This window comes from Paralichthys olivaceus, chromosome 3, assembly GCF_024713975.1.
Source record: "Paralichthys olivaceus isolate ysfri-2021 chromosome 3, ASM2471397v2, whole genome shotgun sequence".
NCBI lineage: Eukaryota > Metazoa > Chordata > Actinopteri > Pleuronectiformes > Paralichthyidae > Paralichthys > Paralichthys olivaceus.
Genome location: NC_091095.1, coordinates 25,860,766 through 25,883,710, shown reverse-complemented (window position 1 = coordinate 25,883,710; position 22,945 = coordinate 25,860,766). Strand labels below are relative to the sequence as shown.

Below are 22,945 nucleotides of genomic sequence, written 5' to 3'. Positions count from 1 at the left end.
ACAGATAAAAGGTCGGAACAGAGATCAACTGGTAAAAGTGGTAAAACAATTGTTCACCCATCCAATATCGAGATTCCATTCAATCTCTCATGTGGAAAGAGCAATCCATATTTTTTCGAAATACTGCAAAGGCTACAGACCCAGACTTCTCCAAATGTCACATGTCACAATGGTCGATGAAGCTACAGAAACACATAGTAATAATGCACAAATGTGTGTACACTACAGTGAAAGTAGCTGATTTGTAAGATGCTCAGTTGCCATTAGATACTCAATCAACTTTGATCTGCAGGCTTCCAAGACAATAGTGCCAGGTTTCTCTCACTGTAACACACAAACACACACACACTTTCCAGCCATTAGTCTATCGTGAGATTAGCAGGGCTTGAAATGGAAAGCTGAGAATGGTTGTGTTTAAAATGAGAAAATGCCAGAGGACCTCACAGCTTGTTACATCTGATGAATGAGCAAGTCTGTTTTGGGACTACTGTAGACCACTTTATATCATACATATGGCCTCTAAAACAATTTGTCTCATTACATGATGATAATTATGCCAATCTTTTAGCAGTATTAAAAAGATAAAAGCAGGTTGCTTGAGTTAAACATATTACTTGCTTTATCTGAGCCTGACAGCCCATTGCCACAGCCATTGAAATATCAACGTTCAGTTGGCAAGGAATATTGTCCACACTGTTGATATTATGAATGTGTATTTCTGGATGAATAGCTGTACTGAGTATATCATAACAGTCTTTTTATGAAAACAAAAATGCTTATTTGACCCAGTACATGGATGCATACACAAATACAATACACTCATACAAATATTTTACAAACAACTCTGGAGGAGTGTTGTGACATCTCATCTTGGAAGTAAAAATGTAATAACTATGTACTGGGATGACACTCAGTAAAATGCATTAATCTGCCAAGGGGCACAATGTTAAAGAAAATATTTTTTTTTTTTAAATCCTGGGTCTGCCCCCTTCTGTCTAGATCCAGGCCAAAATTACCTTACAGTGGTTGTTAAAAGCAGCTGCTGTTAATTCAAAGTTCAGTGAAGCTTGACTCAGTCATAGAACCCAGATGTCATTGCCACTTTCATGAACACATTGATGAGTCCCAGCCGCTGGTCATCTGTTAAATTCTAATTGTATTAATGTTGAACATAGCATGTGTCCAAATCACACCAGATTCTACACTGCATTTCCTTAGTAGATAGATATGCAGATACATGTGACCTAATATGTAAGAGATGACATTTTAAAACAACATTCACAGAAGTTGATGAAAATGTTAATTAAGTTATCCAGGTTTAATGTTAAGAGCAGGCAATTCATGGCAAATCAGAGCTGGATAAATTATTGTACTTAACTCAGTGACTGTTGCATCAGATGCTGAATGCTGGCGTGGCTATGGCATACACAAATCCACATGCTTTATGCCTGGCTGTTCCCCTGCCTGTTACCTGGGTAGTGTTGTGGAGCTGCAGCTCTGTGACTGTAATTAAATTGACGGGCAGAATTGATTTTTCAGCAGTGATGTGACTGGTTTGTTGGTGCAGCGCAGGTGAAAGCTTTACCTATAAGGCTGCTGAATAAGATGTGCATTCAACCTTGAAGACTGTGGGTTGGGGTGGCTGAGCAGCCATCCAGCCCGTCAGGGGGAAAGGCAGTAGGATATTAGAATCCTTACCACCACATCATTTTGCCTGTGTGTGTGTGCATGTGTGTGTGTTTTCAAATGATGTAAGATAAGTAGCAGAAGCATCAAAGGCATGAATAACAATCCTCAGCTAAACCTGTGCCTGCGTTCACAGCCGGTAAACAATGGAGAGCAGCTCATATCAGTGCTCAACATCACTGCCACAGGCATGGGCTGCTGCTCTGTTCACCAATGACTGAACTCATGTGTCTTTGTCTAGAAATTGAAAGAAACATATCATAATGTGGATCTTTGTGGTTTGAGCTCTGTTGTGTACAAACGTTCTAGCATAAAATCAACAAGAATTATTGAAGCAAAGTAGCAGTCAGTTTCTAAAGAAATTTTTTTTTATTGTACATAATCAACTAAAAGAACATCATGACTACCCCCGGCAATCCACAACACATACAGCTTGTCACACAGTCCAACAAGCCCAGTTTCTACACACATGGTCACAGCTGATGGAAATGTCATTTGTACAATCATAAACCTATAAATGGTTCACTGCTTTCTCTCCCTGTGTGTGTGTGTGTGTGTGTGTGTGTGTGTGTGTGTGTGTGTGTGTGTGTGTGTGTGTGTGTGTGTGTGTGTGTGTGTGTGTGTGTGTGGGCCTCTTTCCTCTTCCCTGTCTCTCAGTCTATTGATCCAGGGCAGCAGTTCACCTGGGAGCACTCGAACCTGGAAGTTAACAAGCCAAAGAACCGCTATGCAAATGTGATCGCTTATGACCACTCCAGGGTCATCCTCACACCTGTGGATGGTGAGAGACATCCCACAGGAAGGGGCATCCCATATGTTTCCTTATGCTGAGAGAACCAGGCCTTTGTTTTAAACCTTGTAAATAGAGATAAAGCTTTTAAGAAAATGTCATTTTCTAATTGGCTCCTATTTTCATTTGTTTCTGTTCAAATTGGTCTTCACATCAGGAGTTCCAGGTAGCGACTACGTTAATGCCAATTACATTGATGGCTACAGGAAGCAGAATGCTTACATCGCCACACAGGGGCCGCTGCCAGAGACACTGACTGATTTCTGGAGGATGGTGTGGGAGCAGAGAACCTGCACCATTGTTATGATGACCCGTCTGGAAGAGAAGTCAAGGGTGAGCATACTTATCATTGCTAGTTTCAGAACAACACAGTTTTTATTTTTCACAGAAATGCACTTGTGTCCCCCTGAACACCCATGGGCGTGTTCATACTAAAATGAGGTGTGGTCAGGCTCATTGTTGGCAAAATGCTAACTTGATGCAGGGGAAAGTGCCTCAAAAACCTGATAATTGATGCAGTATTTTACTGATACTGTTTCCTCTGCAGAGAAACATTCTCTCTCTCTACTTTGCAAGTCCACCATTAAAATAGCAATCAACTACAACATGTAATTTAAAGGGAATGGCACTCACTGGTTAATGGTATATTATGCTTAAAGCATGAAAAGTATAGAGTCTAAATACAACCCTTTTGAATTGTCTGCCTGGTACAGAGACAATATTTCTGCCATTAAACTAACCAAAGTGGATTTTAAAATTGACTAAATGCATTTGGAGTATGAGCGTAAATTAGCAAACAGCACTATGTTTCAGTAAACTAGACTTCCTGTTGCTAACAAAAAGGGTGGGGCATCATGGTCTAGCTGTGAGTGGAGGTGACACTGTAGAGCTTGCACATTAAAGCCATAGCAACGGCAGGGGATTGAGGCTTTGGGAGGGTGGGGACTTCCGTTGCATAGGGCTGAACTTTAATTACCACACTTGGCTGGGCTTATCAATGTGTCCAGCATTTGTAGTGCTAATGTTATTTCGTAGCTTTGCATGTTATTGTCACAAGCTTTATGACTTACTGCATGAGGGTAGATACAAAGAACACTTTGCTACATGTGATATTGATGTTCAATCCTGAATGTCAGGTAAACCTCATTAAATCAACTGGCTATTAAATAGAGTTTCATTAAGTTCTCCTCTGGTCTGGATTCTGTGCCCTGTGTTTGAACACTTGAGTTGCTTAGTGTGCATAATACCATTGTGTGCCTGTTTACTTGTTTAAAGTGTTCAAAATGTGTGTGGGTATGAAGGCTGTGAATGATAACATCACAGGACTGTGGTCATTCAGCCTACACTGCTAGTGATGTACTGCTCTGTATGTAATGCACTATAGTTGATATGGCAGATGAGCTTGGCTCTATGACAGCATCACCCTGCTGGTGGACATGAGGCCTTCACAGCTTGTTACATGGCAGATGAGTCGTAGCAGGGCAGGAACGCTGTTTATATGAGTAATGATGTCAGCCCTCCTTCACACTGTTAATAACTGCACAAGCAAAGGGCAGAACTGCAGCAGGCCATTATTTGTGACAGAGACCATCAGCCCTGTGTTACAGCCAGAAACAGCCGTCTGTAGTTTAACCAAAGGTACAGGAAATATTAGATGTCTCTGACCTGTGACCGGAACAATGGCTGCTGCTGATACCAAACTCACCCTGTGTGTCCACTGTTGATGCGAGGGACCTGTGCATAACAGCTTTCATGTCTCAAATTCAGTGCAGCTATGGTAAAAGAAAATGATTTACAGATAACTCTGACATAAATCTAAACTTCTGAGTTGTGGTACAAGTGTCAACAGAGCTGAGCCTGCAGGCTGAGTTACACTATAGGTGGAAAAAAACACCATACCAACAAATATTCTGTTTGTTCTGCAAACTAAACAACAGAACAAGTTGTCCCTCATTGCTTTCTAAAATGCCCTATACAATATATGAAAGTATCTAATCATCACACGACTAGATCGTTTTTTTGTAACTTTTGTAACCCTTTCATTCAACCAGTAATATACCAGTCCTCAACTGTGAGGACAAACAATACATTCTGGATATATTTTTGCACATAAGGAGAACTGAGGGTTTTGTCCCCCATTTCTTATAGCGACAGTCGCACTATGAAGGCTTCCTCTCACTGCCAGTATGGACAAGGAATAAATACAGCTGTATCACAACCATGTTACCCCTCGTCACACAGTCAAATGTGCATCATGTAGATGTGATCTTAATAATTTAAAAAAAAAACTTTGACCATTAGTACGAGACCAAGTGTGACCCATGGTCTTTTGCACCTAACCACACATCTTCCCTAACAAACATTATACCAGCACCACACTAGGAAGCACCACACAGAGGATAGCTTTGTCAGGAAAATTATACCTTGCATCACTGACATTCTTACAAAAGAGAACTGCTGTAGTTTTTCTTGTCAGTCTCTAAGATTTGTTCTTAACTTTGTCTATTTTTATACCACTGAGCTGCATGTGATTTGTCCCATTGGGTAACAGGCTCCTCGCATCACTTTGACCAAAAGCCATGCTGCCTTGTACTCTGCTGCAAGCCTCGCCAAACAGCCTCCACCCCTCCACCCCCTACACTGACACCCGCATCCAGGTCTCTGAAGCGTAATCATGCCATCTGTTCTACCCATCTCCTGCTGCCTGCAGCCAGCAGTCCCCTCAAGTCAGCACTGATGTCCAAATGGTTATTTCTATCATCATCTGTGTCCAAACCTCCCTAAGCATAGAGGCAGCACTAACAGGGCACACGCTGATTCTATCATTTTGTTCAATGACTCTGATTTTAATCTGACTAAAACTGTGAAAACTTAAATTTTGTCCTTTTTGCATTGCATCAATATACAGTGCATGTCTGTCTAACTTTAATTTATTAAAATTACAAAGTATTAGATGACAATGTGAAAAAAATATGACAGTGTAAAATGGGTTCCTTATAATGATGAGCCAACATAACGTAAGAGTGAGTTTCAGCTCATTGTTTATCTGTGCTGACCAGCGAGTAAATGCCACAACCTGCAGCAACAACAAACAAACTATAGACTGTATGAAACACACATAGTCAGAAATAAGTTTCTTAACACAGCAAAGCAAAGATCCAGCCATTTACCAGAGACACCAAAAACACAGCTAAAGCAGAGTAAATATTGGTCCCTAGCTGAATGATATGGGAGACGGCTAATCGTGTGACAACAAAGATCCCTTAACCTGAATGAATTAGTCATTTCAACCCACATAACCTTTCTCAGTTCTTGACAAAGTAATCATTTAACCAAAAGTATGGTTTCTGCATAAACCAGAACAAGTATTAAGACTTGGTCCTTGGCTACAACCTATAGAGTTGTAACAATGGCAGGCTTACCAGAGGCCTGTACTACAAAAGGAATTTAACCTACCCTGATTTAATTTGAGGTTAACAAAAAAAGTCTTGGTTGACTTATGTAGGTTGTCTGTTGCATGTGTTTAAAGTTCTGTGAGTGTTATTTGTCACTTTGGTCCATGTGCTTCTGTTCAAGCCTGTGTTAAATGTTTTGAAAAAGTGATGTCAGAGTGAACAAGAGTAAAGCTGTAAAGCAACAGAGAAAAGCTGTAATAAGGTGTACAGATGTGGAATAAAAGTATTTTGATGTGCTCTAAGCCACATAAAGAAATCTGAAACAAGTCAAACTGGAGGAGGTTCAACTTCTGCAACATATTTACAGTCTCAACTATTAACCACTAACAATAAGGGAAGGCCCATAATGGAGGGGGCTGTGCGGGCAGTCAGTTCTGGCCCTGGTGGCAGCTGGATGTTTACCCTTATATACAAGGTAATATCATATAAATTATTTTTATTACAAGTTTTAAATAATTTGTGAAGCACACGTCTGTCTTACCACGGGGCTACAATAATATATATGTCTGCTAATATGTATATTAAAAAATACTATTTTTCTAGATTGCAAATTATCTGTGACCACGTAAAAACATCTTTTATGTTGAGAACACTTAAATGACATGTATCCAAAAGTTTAGTCAGAGTAAAACCGTGAGAGTGAAACTTTTCCTGTCTGAGGCCTTTGTCTTTTTCTAGCAGAACAAAATAAGCCCTAACCTTCTCTTTGCTTCCAAGAACTGGCTGTTCTTTACACACAGGGTTTAAATGCCAGGTTATTGTAACAGTGATCTGTTTAAGAATATGTAAACACCAGTGTTTGATTATCCATTCTGCCTCACTGTAGTCTTTGCAGTGTATGGTGATGATTTACCTGGGTGGGATGACAGGCACTGAGGGCTTCTGCTCCCACATTAATTGTGTTGTTAACCAGCTTTACGCACATAGACAACTGATTACTCCAACTACACAGACGATTTTATTCACTCAAACACAAACTGACTAAGAAAATCAAAGACGCTTGATCCAACAGCTCAACCGCTTACATGGAGCAGTAACAAACGCTTCACAGTATGCTACAAAAAGTAGTTTGCTAATTAATTAATTAAAATTACTGGATTAAGAGAGTTAGTTGTGAAAATAAACTTTAAAAATAAACTAAGACGTAACTAAACAACTTCCTACTATCATCCTTTCAACGTTACGTCACTGTTATCTGGCGTTTTGTGCACACAAAGAAGTGATTGTATCATAGGGACCAGTTAGAGACAGAATCTCATAGACAGCAATACATTTTGTTTGTGATAAAAGAAAATTATTTTAAATCGGACGTCCCTCTGGTTGTATGCCTGGCCAGGTCCCCATCAGCATGAAGGAAAGAATAGTAAACCTAGTGTGTGCTATCTATGGGGACGTATTCACAGTGATGAAACAGACCAATCTGAGCATAATTACAACTGGAAAGTAGCCCCAGGATGGTGAGGGGGTCACCACAGTCTTTTAGGAATCATTCTCTATTGAGATCCACACCAAAATATATCGATCTGAGTAGAAGTCAAGAGTCTACCCTTGACAAAAGTGTTAGATGGTTGTAATGATGGATCATTGGTCAATGATCTGATCAGCATTACCAACCTCAGGACAATGTTCCGTGCATTAACTATACAGATACAAACGCCTCCTCATCACTCTTGCTCAAACTTCAACAGTAACACTATTCTTTACGTGTCTTTGTGTAGGTTAAGTGTGACCAGTATTGGCCTAGTCGAGGCACAGAGACATATGGGATGATTCAGGTGACCATGTTGGACACTGTGGAGTTGGCTACGTACAACGTACGTACATTTGCCCTCTATAAGGTGAGAACTTTTTATGTTTTTATGGAGTATGATTTTGTTTGGCAACAAAGCAAGTACAGAGGTCTTAGAGAGCACTAAATCACCTCAGTACATCTATCGTCTGTCTACTAATACCAGAAATGTGGCTCACGTATCAAGAGAACCCTTCAGCCTATCAGCTTTGCACTTGTATTGTGTGTGTATTGTTGAGCTGACATGCAATGTATTAAATCAATAACACCAGTTCAGTAAATCATTGAAACATATTTAACATAATCATTGCAGAAAAACCATGAAGGATTAACACAAAGTTTTTAGAGCTTCACTCTGCACCATAGACTGTAGGGGTGGGTGTCAACTGCTGGAAGAGGTTTCTAGTATCAGGCTGTAATGATACTGTCACTCAGCTCCTTCCATTGACATCCTGTCATGTCTGAATGACAGTATCACTTAAAAGTAAACAGTATCACTACCAGACTTTTGAAGCCGCGATCTAAAAAGATTTGCACTAGAATGGAGAAAAAGTGGGTGCTCTTGGAGAAGTGTTCTGTTTAGGACTTGGAGTGCTGTTCAGAATGCATTTGTGATGTATAGTAAACCTGTCTGTGTGTGTGTATGTGTGCATGCTTTAACAGAATGGCTCGAGTGAGAAGAGAGAGGTCAGACAGTTCCAGTTCATGGCATGGCCTGACCATGGAGTGCCTGAGTATCCCACTCCAACGCTGGCCTTTCTACGCAGAGTCAAGGCCTGTAACCCTCCAGACGCTGGGCCAATGGTGGTTCACTGCAGGTAAATGTGTTTCATATCAACAGAAAGGCCTTTAATATGCTTCAAACAAATTGTGTGATCATCAAACATGAAATCTCATTTCCTGTGGCAACCTGTGGTTTGTTCTGATACACTGACTGGTCACTGTTGTGGAGGTATGTAGATGTCATGTTTTAAGTGATTTGTACAACTGATTTATGATTTATCAGAAGTGTCTGCATGTTAGGTGCTCAGGGGCTTGCTTACAGGAAGTTTTTAAGCATTAACTGGGACACTATACTGTGAGATCAGCAATTCAGAGGAATATTATCAATGTCAAAATGTGAATAGAGAATTAACCACACTGTCAAAACAGGGTGCTTTGATGATCAACTCAACTTTCACAGTTGTTTCACAGTTCTATAGGTAGTGAGCTCTCTGGAGCTTCATGTATTTTGCAAAGTGAGTTAGCCAGTACCCACTCATTTATTAACAACCTTTTTTGAAAGTTTTGTAGATTTTTCAACACCTAAACTAGAATGTAAAGCACATACTTTTGCCATGGCCAAACAATCCTGCACGTCTGTCTAGATCTTATAACAGAAGAAAAAAAAGGATGTTGTCTTGTAATCTGCACCAGACTTTACAAACTGATTCCTCCAACTAAATCAATATCCCTGTTTGTTTCACATCATGTTCTGAACAATAATTCCAAGATAAAATGTTGAGGAGTGATTAAAAAAATCCTGTCTCTGTCCTTTGAACCAGAAACACCAAAACATTATGAGCTTGTTCCTTACCTATGACTCATCTCTCTTCAATGCCACTGGTCTGTGTTAATTTATACTGAACACTGTGGACATAGGCAACAACCAATCAGAGCATTGGCATTGGGTATTGTACTTGAAAGCAACTGTCTGGAAGCACTTAATTGCAGGGTGTGTATATAGGTTGAGGGATTCTTCGCTCTTCTTCCAGTTTGAGGCTGTCATGATACCTGATTCAACAGACCTCATTTGGAGCCAATCTTGGATTTTTGTACCTGGAGGTCAAAAGTCATAGGAACTTGACTTGAATGTGATAAATCAGAACTGCCCGTATGGAAATTCATCACACCTGTGACCTGTCAAAAAATATATCTTACCTTGTACATGTAATAACTCAGAAACACCTCAAGGGAATTATTTCAAATTGATACACATGTACACTTAGACTCACACATTAATTTATTAGATTTTGTTGTCAAAGGGCAAGGTCACAGTGGCTTCAAAAACAGTTTTTGCCTTCTTGAATGTAATACCTCCAGACTGCCTAGAGGGAATTTCTCCAACTTTTGATCAGTTGTCACTTATGTTGATGGAAACTGCACTGGTTGGTTAGAGGCATACAACTTCAAACAACATTGCAGTGTGTGAAGTTATTTGTAGGATTAACTTTTTCCCTCTCAAAAGTTGCTGTTTTGCTTGATTCTTCGCTTGAAATACTTTGATGCGTGAAGATTAGTTTGAAATATGTAATTCGTAACCTGCAGGAGCCAAATAATGGGTGTAAAGAGATAAATATTTTCTGGGAGCATCTGTTTATGAGGCTATATTTTCTTTCTGTGCTCTGTCAGTGCTGGTGTTGGGAGGACAGGCTGCCTCATTGTGATTGAAGCCATGCTGGAGAGGATGAAACATGAGAAGTCGGTGGACATTTATGGTCATGTGACATGTATGCGAGCTCAGAGGAACTACATGGTGCAGACAGAGGAGCAGTACATATTCATCCACGAGGCCCTGCTAGAAGCTGCAACATGTGGCAATACAGAAGTCCCTGCACGCAACCTCTATGCCCACATCCAGAAGCTCACCCACATCCCCCCTGGAGAGACCGTCACTGCCATGGAACTGGAGTTCAAGGTACCTTTTGCCTGTCATTGTGTTTTTCATTCAGCAGCTATTCCTCTGGCTGTGCCATGGTGTGAAAGTATAAGCAAAGATCTGATCTTAGAACAGGTGTAATTTGAATGTGTCCTCTAGCTGTAACTGGGGAAACAAGTGACACAATTATCACTTAATTGAAATAACATCATTATGAACTTTTCTGTCATTCAAGTTGAACTTTGTCCAAAGTTTTTGGACACAAATCAAACAAGTCTTCTTTGTCCATCTTCTATGTCATTTTGCTATCTTAATAAATGTTGCCAACCTGATTCTCAGTAGCCTTGCTTGATTTAAAGGGACTTTTGAGGGCAGACATTTTAACTTGTCTTACCAGGATTGGCACAAGTGGTAAAACAAAACTTATCAAAAACATCAATAGTTGAACAAACTAAAAAAACTAATCATCTTTGGGGAAAAATGTTGTTGGCTTGTACTTTGATTTTTTGTGTGGTCAATCTGAATCCAAGTAATAATCAAATATAAGAATGATATAAACCCAAGGTCTATGCAATAACATCCATTTTGACCACTTTTTTGTTCGTCATTTTTAATGTCAGTGTCCTTGAAGTATTCAACATCATGAAAGTGCACTATGAAGTGGCGGGGGTGCCTCTTTGACTGTATTATGTAGTGGAAGCTATATAGAAGATGAGGGATTTCTATCTTCAGCCTGTGTAACAGAGACAAATTCTGTGAGAGCTTAACCTCTGAGCTCCAGATGACAGGAGGAGAGGCAGAGACTGTAAGAGTGATGAAGAGAGGGATGTCTGACAGCACTTCACCATCTCAGACTGCGTGCTCTGCAATGATTAGACCACTGCGTATTTCTTTCACAACCACTTACATATTGACACTTGTCCTTGCAAACCAAAGTTATCACATTAGAAACAATAAAGAAAAACACACTCAGGTGGGATTCAAAACATTTTTCTTTTCCTTAGTGAGCCATGCTTTTGTAGCAGCTTGTCTACTTAATCTAACAATAAATATGAGTGGGTATTTCACAATGACTTTTAATACACCACAGCATCAGGCATGTTTTTGAAGTTAGAGAAGGAAGATCAACTCACAGTGCATCATCTTCATGCATCAATAAGTGTTAGCGCCGTGTGCCTTTTAACAACTCACTGGTTGTATTAGCACTTTAATTGAGCTGAGGCAGACAGCAGAGAGTGATTAGGTGACTGTGGAGTATCAGAGACAGATGCATCTTCCTCTCTGTCTCCGCAGAAACTGGCCAACTCAAAAGCACATACCTCAAGATTCATCAGTGCCAACCTACCGTGTAACAAATTCAAGACCCGCCTGGTGAACATCATGCCTTTTGAGACTACCCGCGTCTGCCTACAGCCAATAAGAGGGGTGGAGGGCTCAGACTACATCAACGCCAGCTTCATTGATGGATACAGGTGAGTATTATTAGTATTTTATGTAGGTCAGTTAAAAGAAATGGGGAACACAATGCAGAATGGGAAACACAAGGCCATAGAGATGTGACGGTTTAGTGCAGTTGTCTGTGGATGGTTGAACTACTGCAAAACAGACTGTGTTGAGCAGCTAACGCTAATGAGTGAAGAGGTAGACCTGTTCTCTGGTAGCTGACAGTCCGGGGTTTCACTGCCTCCAATCCTTTTGTTGTATCAGTTGTCAAAAACAATTGTTCTCATTGACAGGCCTGTTAACTTTCCCCTGGTTTTCTCTTGTCTTAACAGCCTGATCGAGAAAAGGTGACAAGCCATTGAAATGAACTGGTGACTCCAGTAATTCTACTTTTTCACTCAAGACACTGTGTCATTTAATCTGTAAAAATATTACAGATACAGGTCAAATTTACAGAAGGAGAAGTCTGTAAATACCGTAATTGTAATCTATTTAGAAGAGAAGAGGAAACAAAGAGTTTGTTTTCGTTGCTTAGTATAAAGACTGAATGATTAATACACATTTGAGGCCCATATGCGGAACAGAGAAAAGCCTGCTCCCCTTTAGCTTGAAAACAAAAGAGTTGTTATGAGGGTGATCTGAGTGATTCAGCAAAACAGTGAAGTAATGAGGATCATTAAGAGCTTCATAAACAAATAGTCATTTTAAAACAAATATTAGACTTCAAAGTTAAGTGAAGCTGATTCAGAGTAGGAGTCATATGTTGATTCTTTTAGTTCCAGTTAGAAGTCTGGCAGCTGCATTTTGGACCATTAGTAAACAAGAGTAGGTGGAATTGCTCAGTAACATGTACAAGGAGCAGCAGTACTCCAGCCAAGAAGAGACAGAAGTCTAAAATCCAGGAAGTTAAAATCCAGGAGAAGTCAAATGCTTCAGATAGGTGTGGATCTAGCAGCAGTTAGTCTGCAGTGTGGGTCTGCAGATGGGTTCTGGTGGGTTGAGCAGATTTTTGTCCCTACTCTATCCCTGCTTTAGTGCTCCATTGATTTGCTTTAACAGATAACTACAGAAGAGCTCTGTGGCTCTGTGCTTTGGACACACACTGTTTTGTCTCTAAAAGAAAAATGATTGTGTAATCCTTATGTATGTGCATTTACACATTTGTGTGACAGCTTAATAGAGAGTCTGGCTGATTTGCTAACACTGCCACACTGACATCAGCTCTGATATTGTTCTGTCAGAGAAAGAGCCAATCACTTACCTCTCAGAGAAGAAAATCTTTCAAGGAACCACTGATTAGAAATACATTTGTAGTGCACTAGCAGAGTAATGAATCAGTACTTCCACTTTTACTTGCAGCGAGGGTGGGTGTATCTTGTTCTTGGCTGTCAGCACCTAATGAAGTCCCCTGGGCATGCACAGCTAAGGTAGAATGGAGATGGAGGCAGGGGTGTCCTGTAATTCCTCACAACCTCCTGTAGCAGTAATTAAGAGTGAGGTGAATACAGGGAACAGCAGCACTCTCTGAGCTCTGCCTTTAAAGTGCACAGTGAGGATTAGGACAGATTTAGGTTAGGGGGAGAGACATGGTAATGATGATTAGTGGAGGTGTCCAGTGACCTCTCAGTGTATCAACTGGAGTCACCTCAGTGCCTGTACATGATGGTGCAAGATAGAAAGTGAGACAGCAGCCTTCAGCCAGTTTATCATTACCTCTACATCAGATGAGGATTAATTAGAAAGGACTCCCTGCTAAAACAACATATTAACTTTTATAGCTCTCTCTAATGGCTCTCTTTAGAAGAGTCTAATAAAATGTCCAACTGTGGCACTGTTGATTGGTTGTTACATGAATAGAGGAATATTATTTTATTATTCACTTATCTATGAACATGTGTGTACTATTCTTCTGTGGTCTGGCTATTGTTCTAATTGGTTATCACTTTATACGTATGATGTGAAAGCTTCAATTAGTGATCAGACTGAAAGTGAGTGCCCCTGAAATGTGTCTTTCAGTCCTTCAGGAAACTGTTTTCACACAACTACAGTAAGTATAGTGGGTCAGAGTTGAAGTAACTTCAACTTCCTGGAAGAGATGCCTAATGACTCGTACTGCTCCAAATCACAGATACATACAAGACAGGCGTGTCCTTTAATCTGAATTTTATCTTCATTTTCAGTCTGATACTGTATAAATTTTAATCATTGACGAACATAAGCTGGTTAAAACTGCTTAAGGTTTTGGGGTAGTATTAGCAGCTGCACTATTTGTTGGCTTGATTGCACAGAGGTCAGAAATGATGCCATTCTCCAATTCAACCTTCCATATGTGACCTTAAACAAACTCAAGCAGAATCCTCTGCAGTTGGTCAGATTCCCTCTAATCATTTCACAGTGCTTAGGCACAAGTAACAGAACAGCCAGGTGCTGCAGCTCCAACAACATACAGCAGTAACTGTGCTTCCTAAGTTTATGTTCCCTTGTTGTTTTATGAACTGTTCAAATAACATTCATAGTGCTGGTTGCACACAGGTGAACCTGTGAGCAGGACAGGGGCTGGCAGACAACTAACAGTGCCTCCAGTCATCCCCAGCACACACAAATCATGAGCACTTTAGGTAACAGAGATACTGAGGCACAGGAGAGAATAAACTGAGCCATGTGCTGCATGGATGAACACTACCATCTAGTGGTCCTGTGCATTCATCAGTGGATCGCCCAGAGCTCAGTTGAACAGCTGGGATGACATCTGTCCTTTAACAGTGCTTGTTCAAAAGGTTCTGTGCTGAAGCAAACCAAATTAAATATCAGTGCAACCGCTGACTCATCAAATCTATTGTAAGGGTGCATAAAATTAAATTATACACCTTAGAGCTGCATTCAACAGTTATGGGATGTCACTAAGCTAGAAGCTATTTAAAGGGATGTGGTGAAGAGTAAATCCTGCTTAACTGATTGTGCTCAGTTTGTTTTTGTGAAATGCAGGCTCACACACTGTTAGTGCTAATAATTCTTAAGGCACATTATAAACCTTTGTATAGTGATGACTTTGCATGTTTTTCTGAGATTCTATGTAGATTTTAAGTTTATAGAAACAAAAATAAGGCTGGCAAATTTGGCAACCACTAAACAGTAGTTCCGGAAGGAGTGAACACATGTCACACAGACAGTCTCAGGTTGTGCTGGATGGACAATGTCTGGACCTGATTCTCTTGTCCTGGATTCATATGAGAAAACAGCTTTTGAAACACATTATTTGCAAAATATCTTTATATATGGGCTAACAAACTTGTAGCCCCAAAAAAAAGCTTTTTGATAGTTTTTGACATAGGCATCATTATTCATCTGCCATAACCTGTATGTTTGTGACACTTGGGTTGAAGAGGTAACGTAATCCAAATAGGAGCATAGCTGCTGAACCCTGAGGAGTAAACACAGACTGTCTCTGTTCTAATTTGCAGGCAGCAGAAATCATACATGGCCACCCAGGGCCCGTTAGCCGAGACCACAGAAGACTTTTGGAGAATGTTGTGGGAACACAACTCCACCATTGTAGTCATGCTCACCAAGCTCCGCGAGATGGGACGGGTAAAACATCACAGTCACACCTTATATCATGTCATTGAGTGTGACAAAATGGCTCAAATTGAAGCCTGAAATTTTATCAACACATTAAATGTATTGGTTTTAGATATACTACACTGTATAGTTATATTTAGTTATATTCTATATTTAAAACTGTGATTTATGAAGTGACCATTTTCTTCAGGTGTACATACATTGCATCTATGAGCAGTACTTTTTCCTATGAGGGGCCATTCTGGGTTCAATATCTTTCCCAAAGACAGTTCAGCATGCAAATGGGAAAGACCCGAACCCGCCCCTAGATGAGGCCAAAAGACTGTTTTGCAGGCATTTTGATCTGAGCTGTAAATTCTGAGCTCACTGACAAAAACATTGCATTTTCTGTGATTTCGTAATAATGTATATAATTAAAGTCTACATTTGCCAGATAAATGCTTTAATGTAAAACTGCAGCAATAGAAAATGTCTGGTTTGCATAAGCACTAACTTCTGTCTCCACAGATATCCAGTTCATTAAAATGAATTTATCTAAACCATATAGGCTGAGTCATTATTGTTACCTTATTCAGTAATAGATTGTGACTTTTATGACATTTAATGACATTGGCATTCACTTAAATCAAAATCTTTGACACTGCCACTAGATACTTGATACTTGATTACCTTTATATAAAATTGTAATCTTTTATAATAAATGTATACTAAATTTTGAAATATATATATATATATATTTATATATATATTATTTTCTCATTAGCTAAAGCAAGGCTTTCTGCCATGTGTATGTACATCTCATTAAAGCAGGTAGTTCAGACCACATTCCCCACAATATACCTTTTCCCATTTACACATTGTATGTAAATATCACATTTACTGCACAACTATCTCACTTACCCAGTGTAATGTATTTCAAATTAAATTAATGAAATTATTTGACATGCAGACAAGTAAGGACAAAACTACAGGACAATAATGAATTTGACTGCTGCGTCAGTGTGCATACGCAATGACAGGGAGGTGGTTAGTAGTGGCCCCAACAGCTCATTTTTGCAGGTTAATCTAGAACAACTGTTGCTTGCACAACATAAATCTGTTGCCTTGTTTTTATAGTCTTCTCTGTTCATTCTTTAGGAAAAGTGCCATCAGTACTGGCCTGCCGAGCGTTCTGCACGCTACCAGTACTTTGTTGTGGACCCCATGGCTGAGTACAACATGCCTCAGTATATCCTGAGAGAGTTCAAAGTCACAGACGCCAGGGTAAGTTCACGTCAGGAAGGTTGTTTCATCAGGCGGCACGTGCTGGCAGAGTGACATTTTTATTGCCTTCCACGGTTCCTTTATTTCCTACTGTGTATTTAGCATGTTGTCATTTGGGCTGTGTGTTCACCACACAGAAGGAACAAAACAGGATTATTCAGGCAATGATTGAGACTGGGGCTACATGTGTTGATGTTGTACAATAGGCCTCCCTGCACACATTTAAAGCAGAAATCTGTCACTTGTTCCTGTGTGCCTGTCATGTGCTTTGGGGCTTTGCTTTGTGACATAAACCACTGCTTCATGAAAAGACAGTCTTCAGTCTCTGGTGTGAAACTAAGGAGGTTCACAACTGCTGTGCACAGCAGGGCTGAGGAAGTCTACTTTAGAAATCCACAAATTATTAAGTTTGAAAGGTAGTATAAAAGCTCTCATGTGTAAATGTCAAACACACAAAGCATGAATGTTTGCCTGTAGATGTGTTCAGGCCAGGACTTAAATCAAACGTGAAGTTTGGTGCAGATTGGATAATGTACAATGAAGTTACAACAACTTCCTGTTTCATGGCAAAACATAGAAATTAGACGCAAAAAATTACCACTTAATCTAAAATGGCTAACTTCCTGTTGGGAATGGAATATGGGTTCGCTGACTTTTTTACCTCTGGTAATGATACATATGTCCAACAATTTTCATGCATTTTGGTAAATCGCTCCATAGGGGCTGCCCATTGGGGCACTACTGAGTCAATTGGTCACAGCCATGCGCGAAAACTATTTTGAATTTAGATGGCGACCACAGACTTCAAAGCTAAGGACTTGAAGGTAAATAAGAGACAATATGACATCATCAAGGTTTTATTCTTGCTGAAAGATCAGATCCAAGTCATACAAACATGTAACAGTTGTGTAGTGGATTGCAAAGCTAACTGGAACAAAACATTATGCATTACATAAAGGAGAATGTGGAGGGATGGGAAGATTTAATCAATTATAGGTGGAAGGATATTATAATGTGTTTTTTTAATAACTGCAGCAAATAAGAAATATACCAAAGATATTATAAGTTATTTTGGTTAACTTATAGGATGTCAGATAGGTAAATACTTAAACTACTATTTTGCTTTGAGACAGTACAATACAGTCTTCATAACAAAGAGGGCCATAAACTCCCTGTACAGACTGTAAAGCCCTCTGAGGCAAAATGTGTTTTGTGAATTTTGGCTATACAAATAAAATTTGATTTGATTTGATTTGATTTGATAAAAAGATAAATGCTAAAGAAAGAATGTCAAAGGTTCCCTGCACATTTTAGGGCAGGTTTTATGTAGTTCCATGAATCTAGTGTCTCCCTGGATACAAGGTTTGGTTATTTCTTGTATAATAGGCAGTGAGGAAAGTTGGAAAGGTAAATGCGAATTACCCATACACTGGTCTCTGCCTCATCTAACAGTAGGCGGCTGTAGAGTTGTGTATGACTTACAGTGTCTGTGTCCATGTTCCTGTGTGTTTGTCAGGATGGTCAGTCGAGGACCATCAGACAGTTCCAGTTCACTGACTGGCCAGAGCAAGGAGTGCCAAAAACTGGGGAGGGATTCATTGACTTTATAGGCCAGGTCCATAAAACTAAGGAGCAGTTTGGACAAGACGGACCAATTACTGTTCACTGCAGGTAACTGTGTGTGTGTGTTTGTGTGTGTGTGTGCGTGTGTGTGCATGTGTGTGTGATTGAACAAGGGACAGAGAGCGAGAGGAGGGAATTTTCATGGTCATAGGGTTAGAGAGAATTAACATCAGCAGATGTTTATTTTCTTATTGTTTATTACAATTATCGATTCAAAACACACAAGAAAAACAAAGCTTAAATTCACTATTGTTATTATTGTCAATAGTGCATGTTTGTCTATGTGTCAGGCTTTCTAAAATCCATCTCCTTATTCCATATCCCTTGTGATTTGTGTTAATTCTTTTCAAATAGCACTTCAGTTCTCCTAGAGGTGGATTTGCAGAAATATCAGAACAGTGTTTGACAGGAGGAACAAATATATTGTGAATCAGTGTTCAGCAGCTATTGATGTCATTGACTGTCAGACTCCTGTTCTCATGTTGACTTGTCCTTCACATGTACATCTTATAGATGGCCTATAAGTGAATGTGTGTGACACTTTACATTAGGTTGACTTACTCACCATTGGCTAGTTGATTGTTAACATGCCTATTAGTAGCATATTGACTCTTTATTAGTGATTAAACAGGACTTATGAATGTTGTATTATGTATGATTCTAATCTAGAATCATTGGATCATGAACTAAGAATTTACCCTCAATAACCTCCTAATACTGCCTATTGGTAATAAGTAAGGATGTTGTACATGAAGGAGTCCAATTTTGTGACATTAAGTTATTGATTTCTGTGATGCATTTGTTTATTGTTGTGAACGATATTGCCAAGTGGAAGGATGCATAGATTGTACAGAAGTGGTCCTATAATTGACCTTTGGCATATGTTCTCCATTTCCAATGGAGATAAAATAGTCACTTCCTTCCGAATATAATTGTATTAATTTTAAAATAATTCCAAAAAAAACAACCCAGTTTCCAAGTCTATGTTAAAGTTGGCTGTGATCCACAGTTTCGAAGGCTGCACTTAAAATGAGCACTAAAATTGGTGATCTACATCTGTCTCTGCTCCATTAATAAAGGAGACACTATTTGTGCTGACTTTGACTTTTTGGGCAGGAGGTAGAACCGGTGCGTCTCAGTAAACCTCCATTATTTCCATTATTTGTAACATATAACCCATCACTTTAGAGCAGGCTCTGTTCAATGGTGACATGCCGTGTTTTGATTATTGATGGACTTGAAAAGGAACTAGTGCAGGTACTTACCATTACCCCAACGAACCTGGTTTAATCCAAATTGGATTAAATCTGCCTGAGTTATTGCTGTGACCGACAAGCCAGACAAACTTCAACAGAATTATTTCAATACACCCACCAGCTGCCAGGCAGCGCAGGAATAAAAGGGCTTCGTAATGAGAAATATGACTAATAAAAAGCTAAAATGTTTCTAATTTGCAAAAGAAACTAGTCAATGGTGAATAAGTATAAAGTTTATTATCTTAATAGTACTGCTGTGCTACAGTGCTACTGAACATGCATCTTTGTAAAAAGGGTATGATAACGTGTGTCAATTAGTGCTGGTGTTGGGCGGACCGGTGTGTTCATCACCCTGAGCATCGTCCTGGAGAGAATGAGGTACGAGGGAGTGGTCGACCTCTTCCAGACTGTCAAGATGCTCCGCACTCAGAGGCCAGCCATGGTGCAGACAGAGGTATGACATTCTGCTGCTGGACACCATGAGGAACACAACTAAACAAGAGACACAAGAGAACATTGTGCTAAATAAAATAGGAACACTGAAAAATCCCAGCATATTGACATGTTAAGCTGAATGTAAAAATTAAAATATTTAGCACTTACAACTTGACCAACATGTTATTTTGTTATTAGGACCAGTACCAGCTGTGCTACCGGGCTGCTCTGGAGTACCTGGGAAGCTTTGATCACTATGCAACATAACCCCACCCGGAATGAACTGGTGTCTCATCTGAGCCATATCCACTCAGCTCCATCAGTCCCTTTGGCCTGATGTGGAGGTTACAGAGGACTCTGTGTATGTGCGTGCGTATGTGTGTGTGTGTGTGTGTGTGTGTGTGTGTGTGTGTGTGTGTGTGTTAGGTGGGGGTGGGGCCATGAAACAGGGGAGGAGAAGAGAGGGAGCCGGACAACCACCCCCTGGACTGGTACCATGATTCTGCCACAGACCCAACACCAAAACCTCTCAGAAACCAACCCTGAATGACTCGTATCCATGCCTCATTCTCCTATCACTTCCTGATCTGCCTCCTCCCAATAGCAAAAATATTTTTCTGCTATTATCATTTATATTCACTATTACTATGTTGTTATTAATATTTAGAAATTATTTTGTAATCACTTACACTGGTTATTCTATTTCTTAATAGTTTTATTATTTTTGTTAGCACTAAAAACCTGTATTTTCAAGATGCTCAAAGTTATTAACACTGGAGAGCGTATACTCACAGCTGCTAACCATTTTATTTTCTACCATAGATATGATAGTCTAATGTGATCATTACTCCATTGGCCCTGTTTAGAGGAAAATGTGACTTTGAATTCCTGTCTTCATGTCACATCTATAATGGTGATAATTTGTCCGCTGTAGGGTGAAATAAACTCTTGACAATTCACAACTGAACAACTGCTGGTAGAAATGCTCGAATGACTTTCTCAGCCGTCAGAGATCTGGATAAAAAAGAAATGTGAAGCTGTTGGAAAGGTTATATGCACAACTGTTTTCACATCCTTTTTGTGAAAAGGAAATGGGTAAGGTAGACTTGACCCACCCTTCTTTGTATGGAAAAAAAAGAATTTCCAACACCCCAATTTATGACAAGATGTTTTCTAATGAAAACATTCAGCTAACATTCAATGCTAAATCTAAGTCACTGTGGTTTAGATGCTAAACCTTGATACATAAGGCCTACTCCGTTCTATGTATATTTTCATTTTTGTCAACTAATCCTAAAACACAACCACCAGTGTCCATCCTTCCAACTTTCTGATGTCTAAAATGCTTTCTGTGGCTCTCTGTACCAAGATGTTCCTATTGGCAAAATATCTTTTAAATTTTTTAATTAACAGCTTCACATGGTTGAGAACATTTTTTTTGTTTGAGACTATTTTCAGCAATAGAGTAATTCACATATGGTGCTGTAGTTAATATTTGAGGCTGCAGGGCGGGTCAATGATGAGTCTAAATAACTACAGTTTTCTACAGTTTTCATGGTAATGAAGAACATCTCACCCAATGCTACAGTGTGTCTCACTAATAGTTTTTGGGAACAATGAAGCCCTCAGGCTGAGAGGAGTAACATTTTTCACCAGTTCACTGTTGGTTTGAGTCAGGACTTGTTGACACATTTGGAATATCATCCACATTTGACTTAAAATAAATCCCCAATTTTGTTGGAACAGATTGATGCCCGAAACTGAGAATGTGCATGTATTTAAAACCATTCCAGTTCTCAAATTCAAAGTATTAACATTGAGTTCAAAAGAAATAAAGAATTTAAGCATCAATATTAGATAATATTAAAACCTCAAAAATCAATTCAACTATGAAGGTCAAACTCATCAAAAATCACAAAAACACATCCACCTTTAGAAGTATCCCAGCCAAACAGATTTTCTGGGCTCGAATAAATTCACAAAATGTCCATATATTGTGTTACACTTGTTGTTTAGTTAATGGAGAATGGATGTTGCCCCATTACATCATGGGCCATATGTCTGCACCAAACAAAACACAGAGAAGTGACTCTTATTTCTGACTTGCCCACTCATCTCATGACTTTGCTTTTCTGTTTGCATACATGGTTTTACAGAAGAATGACACAAGCAGTTCAGTGAATCTCACTTCATGTTATATTACAGCTCATCTATTTTATCACTGTGTTGCAGACAGTCAAACAAGTAACTGCATTGGTGAATCTCTGTCTTTTACTGGATGAGATGACAAAGTCTGAGGGTTTGGGTTGAAGTGAATTCATGCAGAGGTCCTACATGATCTGTTTTCTATTTGTTAATAAAAAGCAGAAAAATGTCTTGAAAATGTTGTTGTTAATAAAGTTGAATAACTGGGTTTGTAATATAAAGGTTCTCTTTCACTTCTTATCTCTGTGATATTGTGATGTTGCCTATAAGTGAAACTCAGTGGACCAGTGGGCCTTTGCTTCTCCAAGGAAAATGTGACGGTAAAAAAGAAGACAAAGCTGCATAAAACATACATGCTCTCTTCGCCCTTCCCCTTTTGTTTTTTTTTGTTGACTTTTAAAATAGTATAAGATCATTTCACGCTGAACTTTTATCCTAATGATGTATATACCAGGATTGTATTTAAATATTCACCAGAGTAAAAATGAATTTCAGGTGTAAAAAGTGCACTAGCTTAAAGTGTGTGTTATGCAGAACTTTGTGTAGGGCTGTATCATAGATAATTACTGTTTGTGATGCACATAGATAAATGGTTTGTATTTAAATAAGGCATTTCTAGTCTTGATGACCACTCAAAGTGCTTTAGAGTACAGTTTGCCATGCAGATGGGGAAGACTGGGGATCGAATTGTCGACCTTCTTGTTGGAGGAGGACCACTCTACCCCTCAGCCACAGCCGCCCAGATGTAAGCAGCATTTTTATTTTGATATTGTTCAGAGTGGA

At 39.4% G+C, this 22,945-nt stretch overlaps 1 protein-coding gene across 20 annotated transcripts in view; it reads left to right on the top strand.

The window, feature by feature from the left end:
- ptprfa (protein tyrosine phosphatase receptor type Fa) overlaps positions 1–22,496 on the top strand; it is a 229,067-nt gene extending 206,571 nt beyond the window's left edge. For 9 of the 20 annotated variants that reach the window (XM_069522627.1, XM_069522623.1, XM_069522622.1 and 6 more), the window contains 11 exons: positions 2,344–2,467; positions 2,634–2,809; positions 7,650–7,769; positions 8,384–8,538; positions 10,112–10,397; positions 11,652–11,830; positions 15,263–15,389; positions 16,518–16,643; positions 18,160–18,314; positions 19,841–19,976; positions 20,156–22,496. In XM_069522627.1, coding sequence (XP_069378728.1) covers positions 2,344–2,467; positions 2,634–2,809; positions 7,650–7,769; positions 8,384–8,538; positions 10,112–10,397; positions 11,652–11,830; positions 15,263–15,389; positions 16,518–16,643; positions 18,160–18,314; positions 19,841–19,976; positions 20,156–20,224 — 1,653 coding nt within the window. In that variant the 3' untranslated portion in view covers positions 20,225–22,496. The remainder of the gene's footprint in view (positions 1–2,343; positions 2,468–2,633; positions 2,810–7,649; positions 7,770–8,383; positions 8,539–10,111; positions 10,398–11,651; positions 11,831–15,262; positions 15,390–16,517; positions 16,644–18,159; positions 18,315–19,840; positions 19,977–20,155) is intronic. The other 11 variants (XM_069522633.1, XM_069522624.1, XM_069522634.1 and 8 more) reach the window with 3 other exon arrangements.
- Positions 22,497–22,945: the final 449 nt, after the last annotated feature.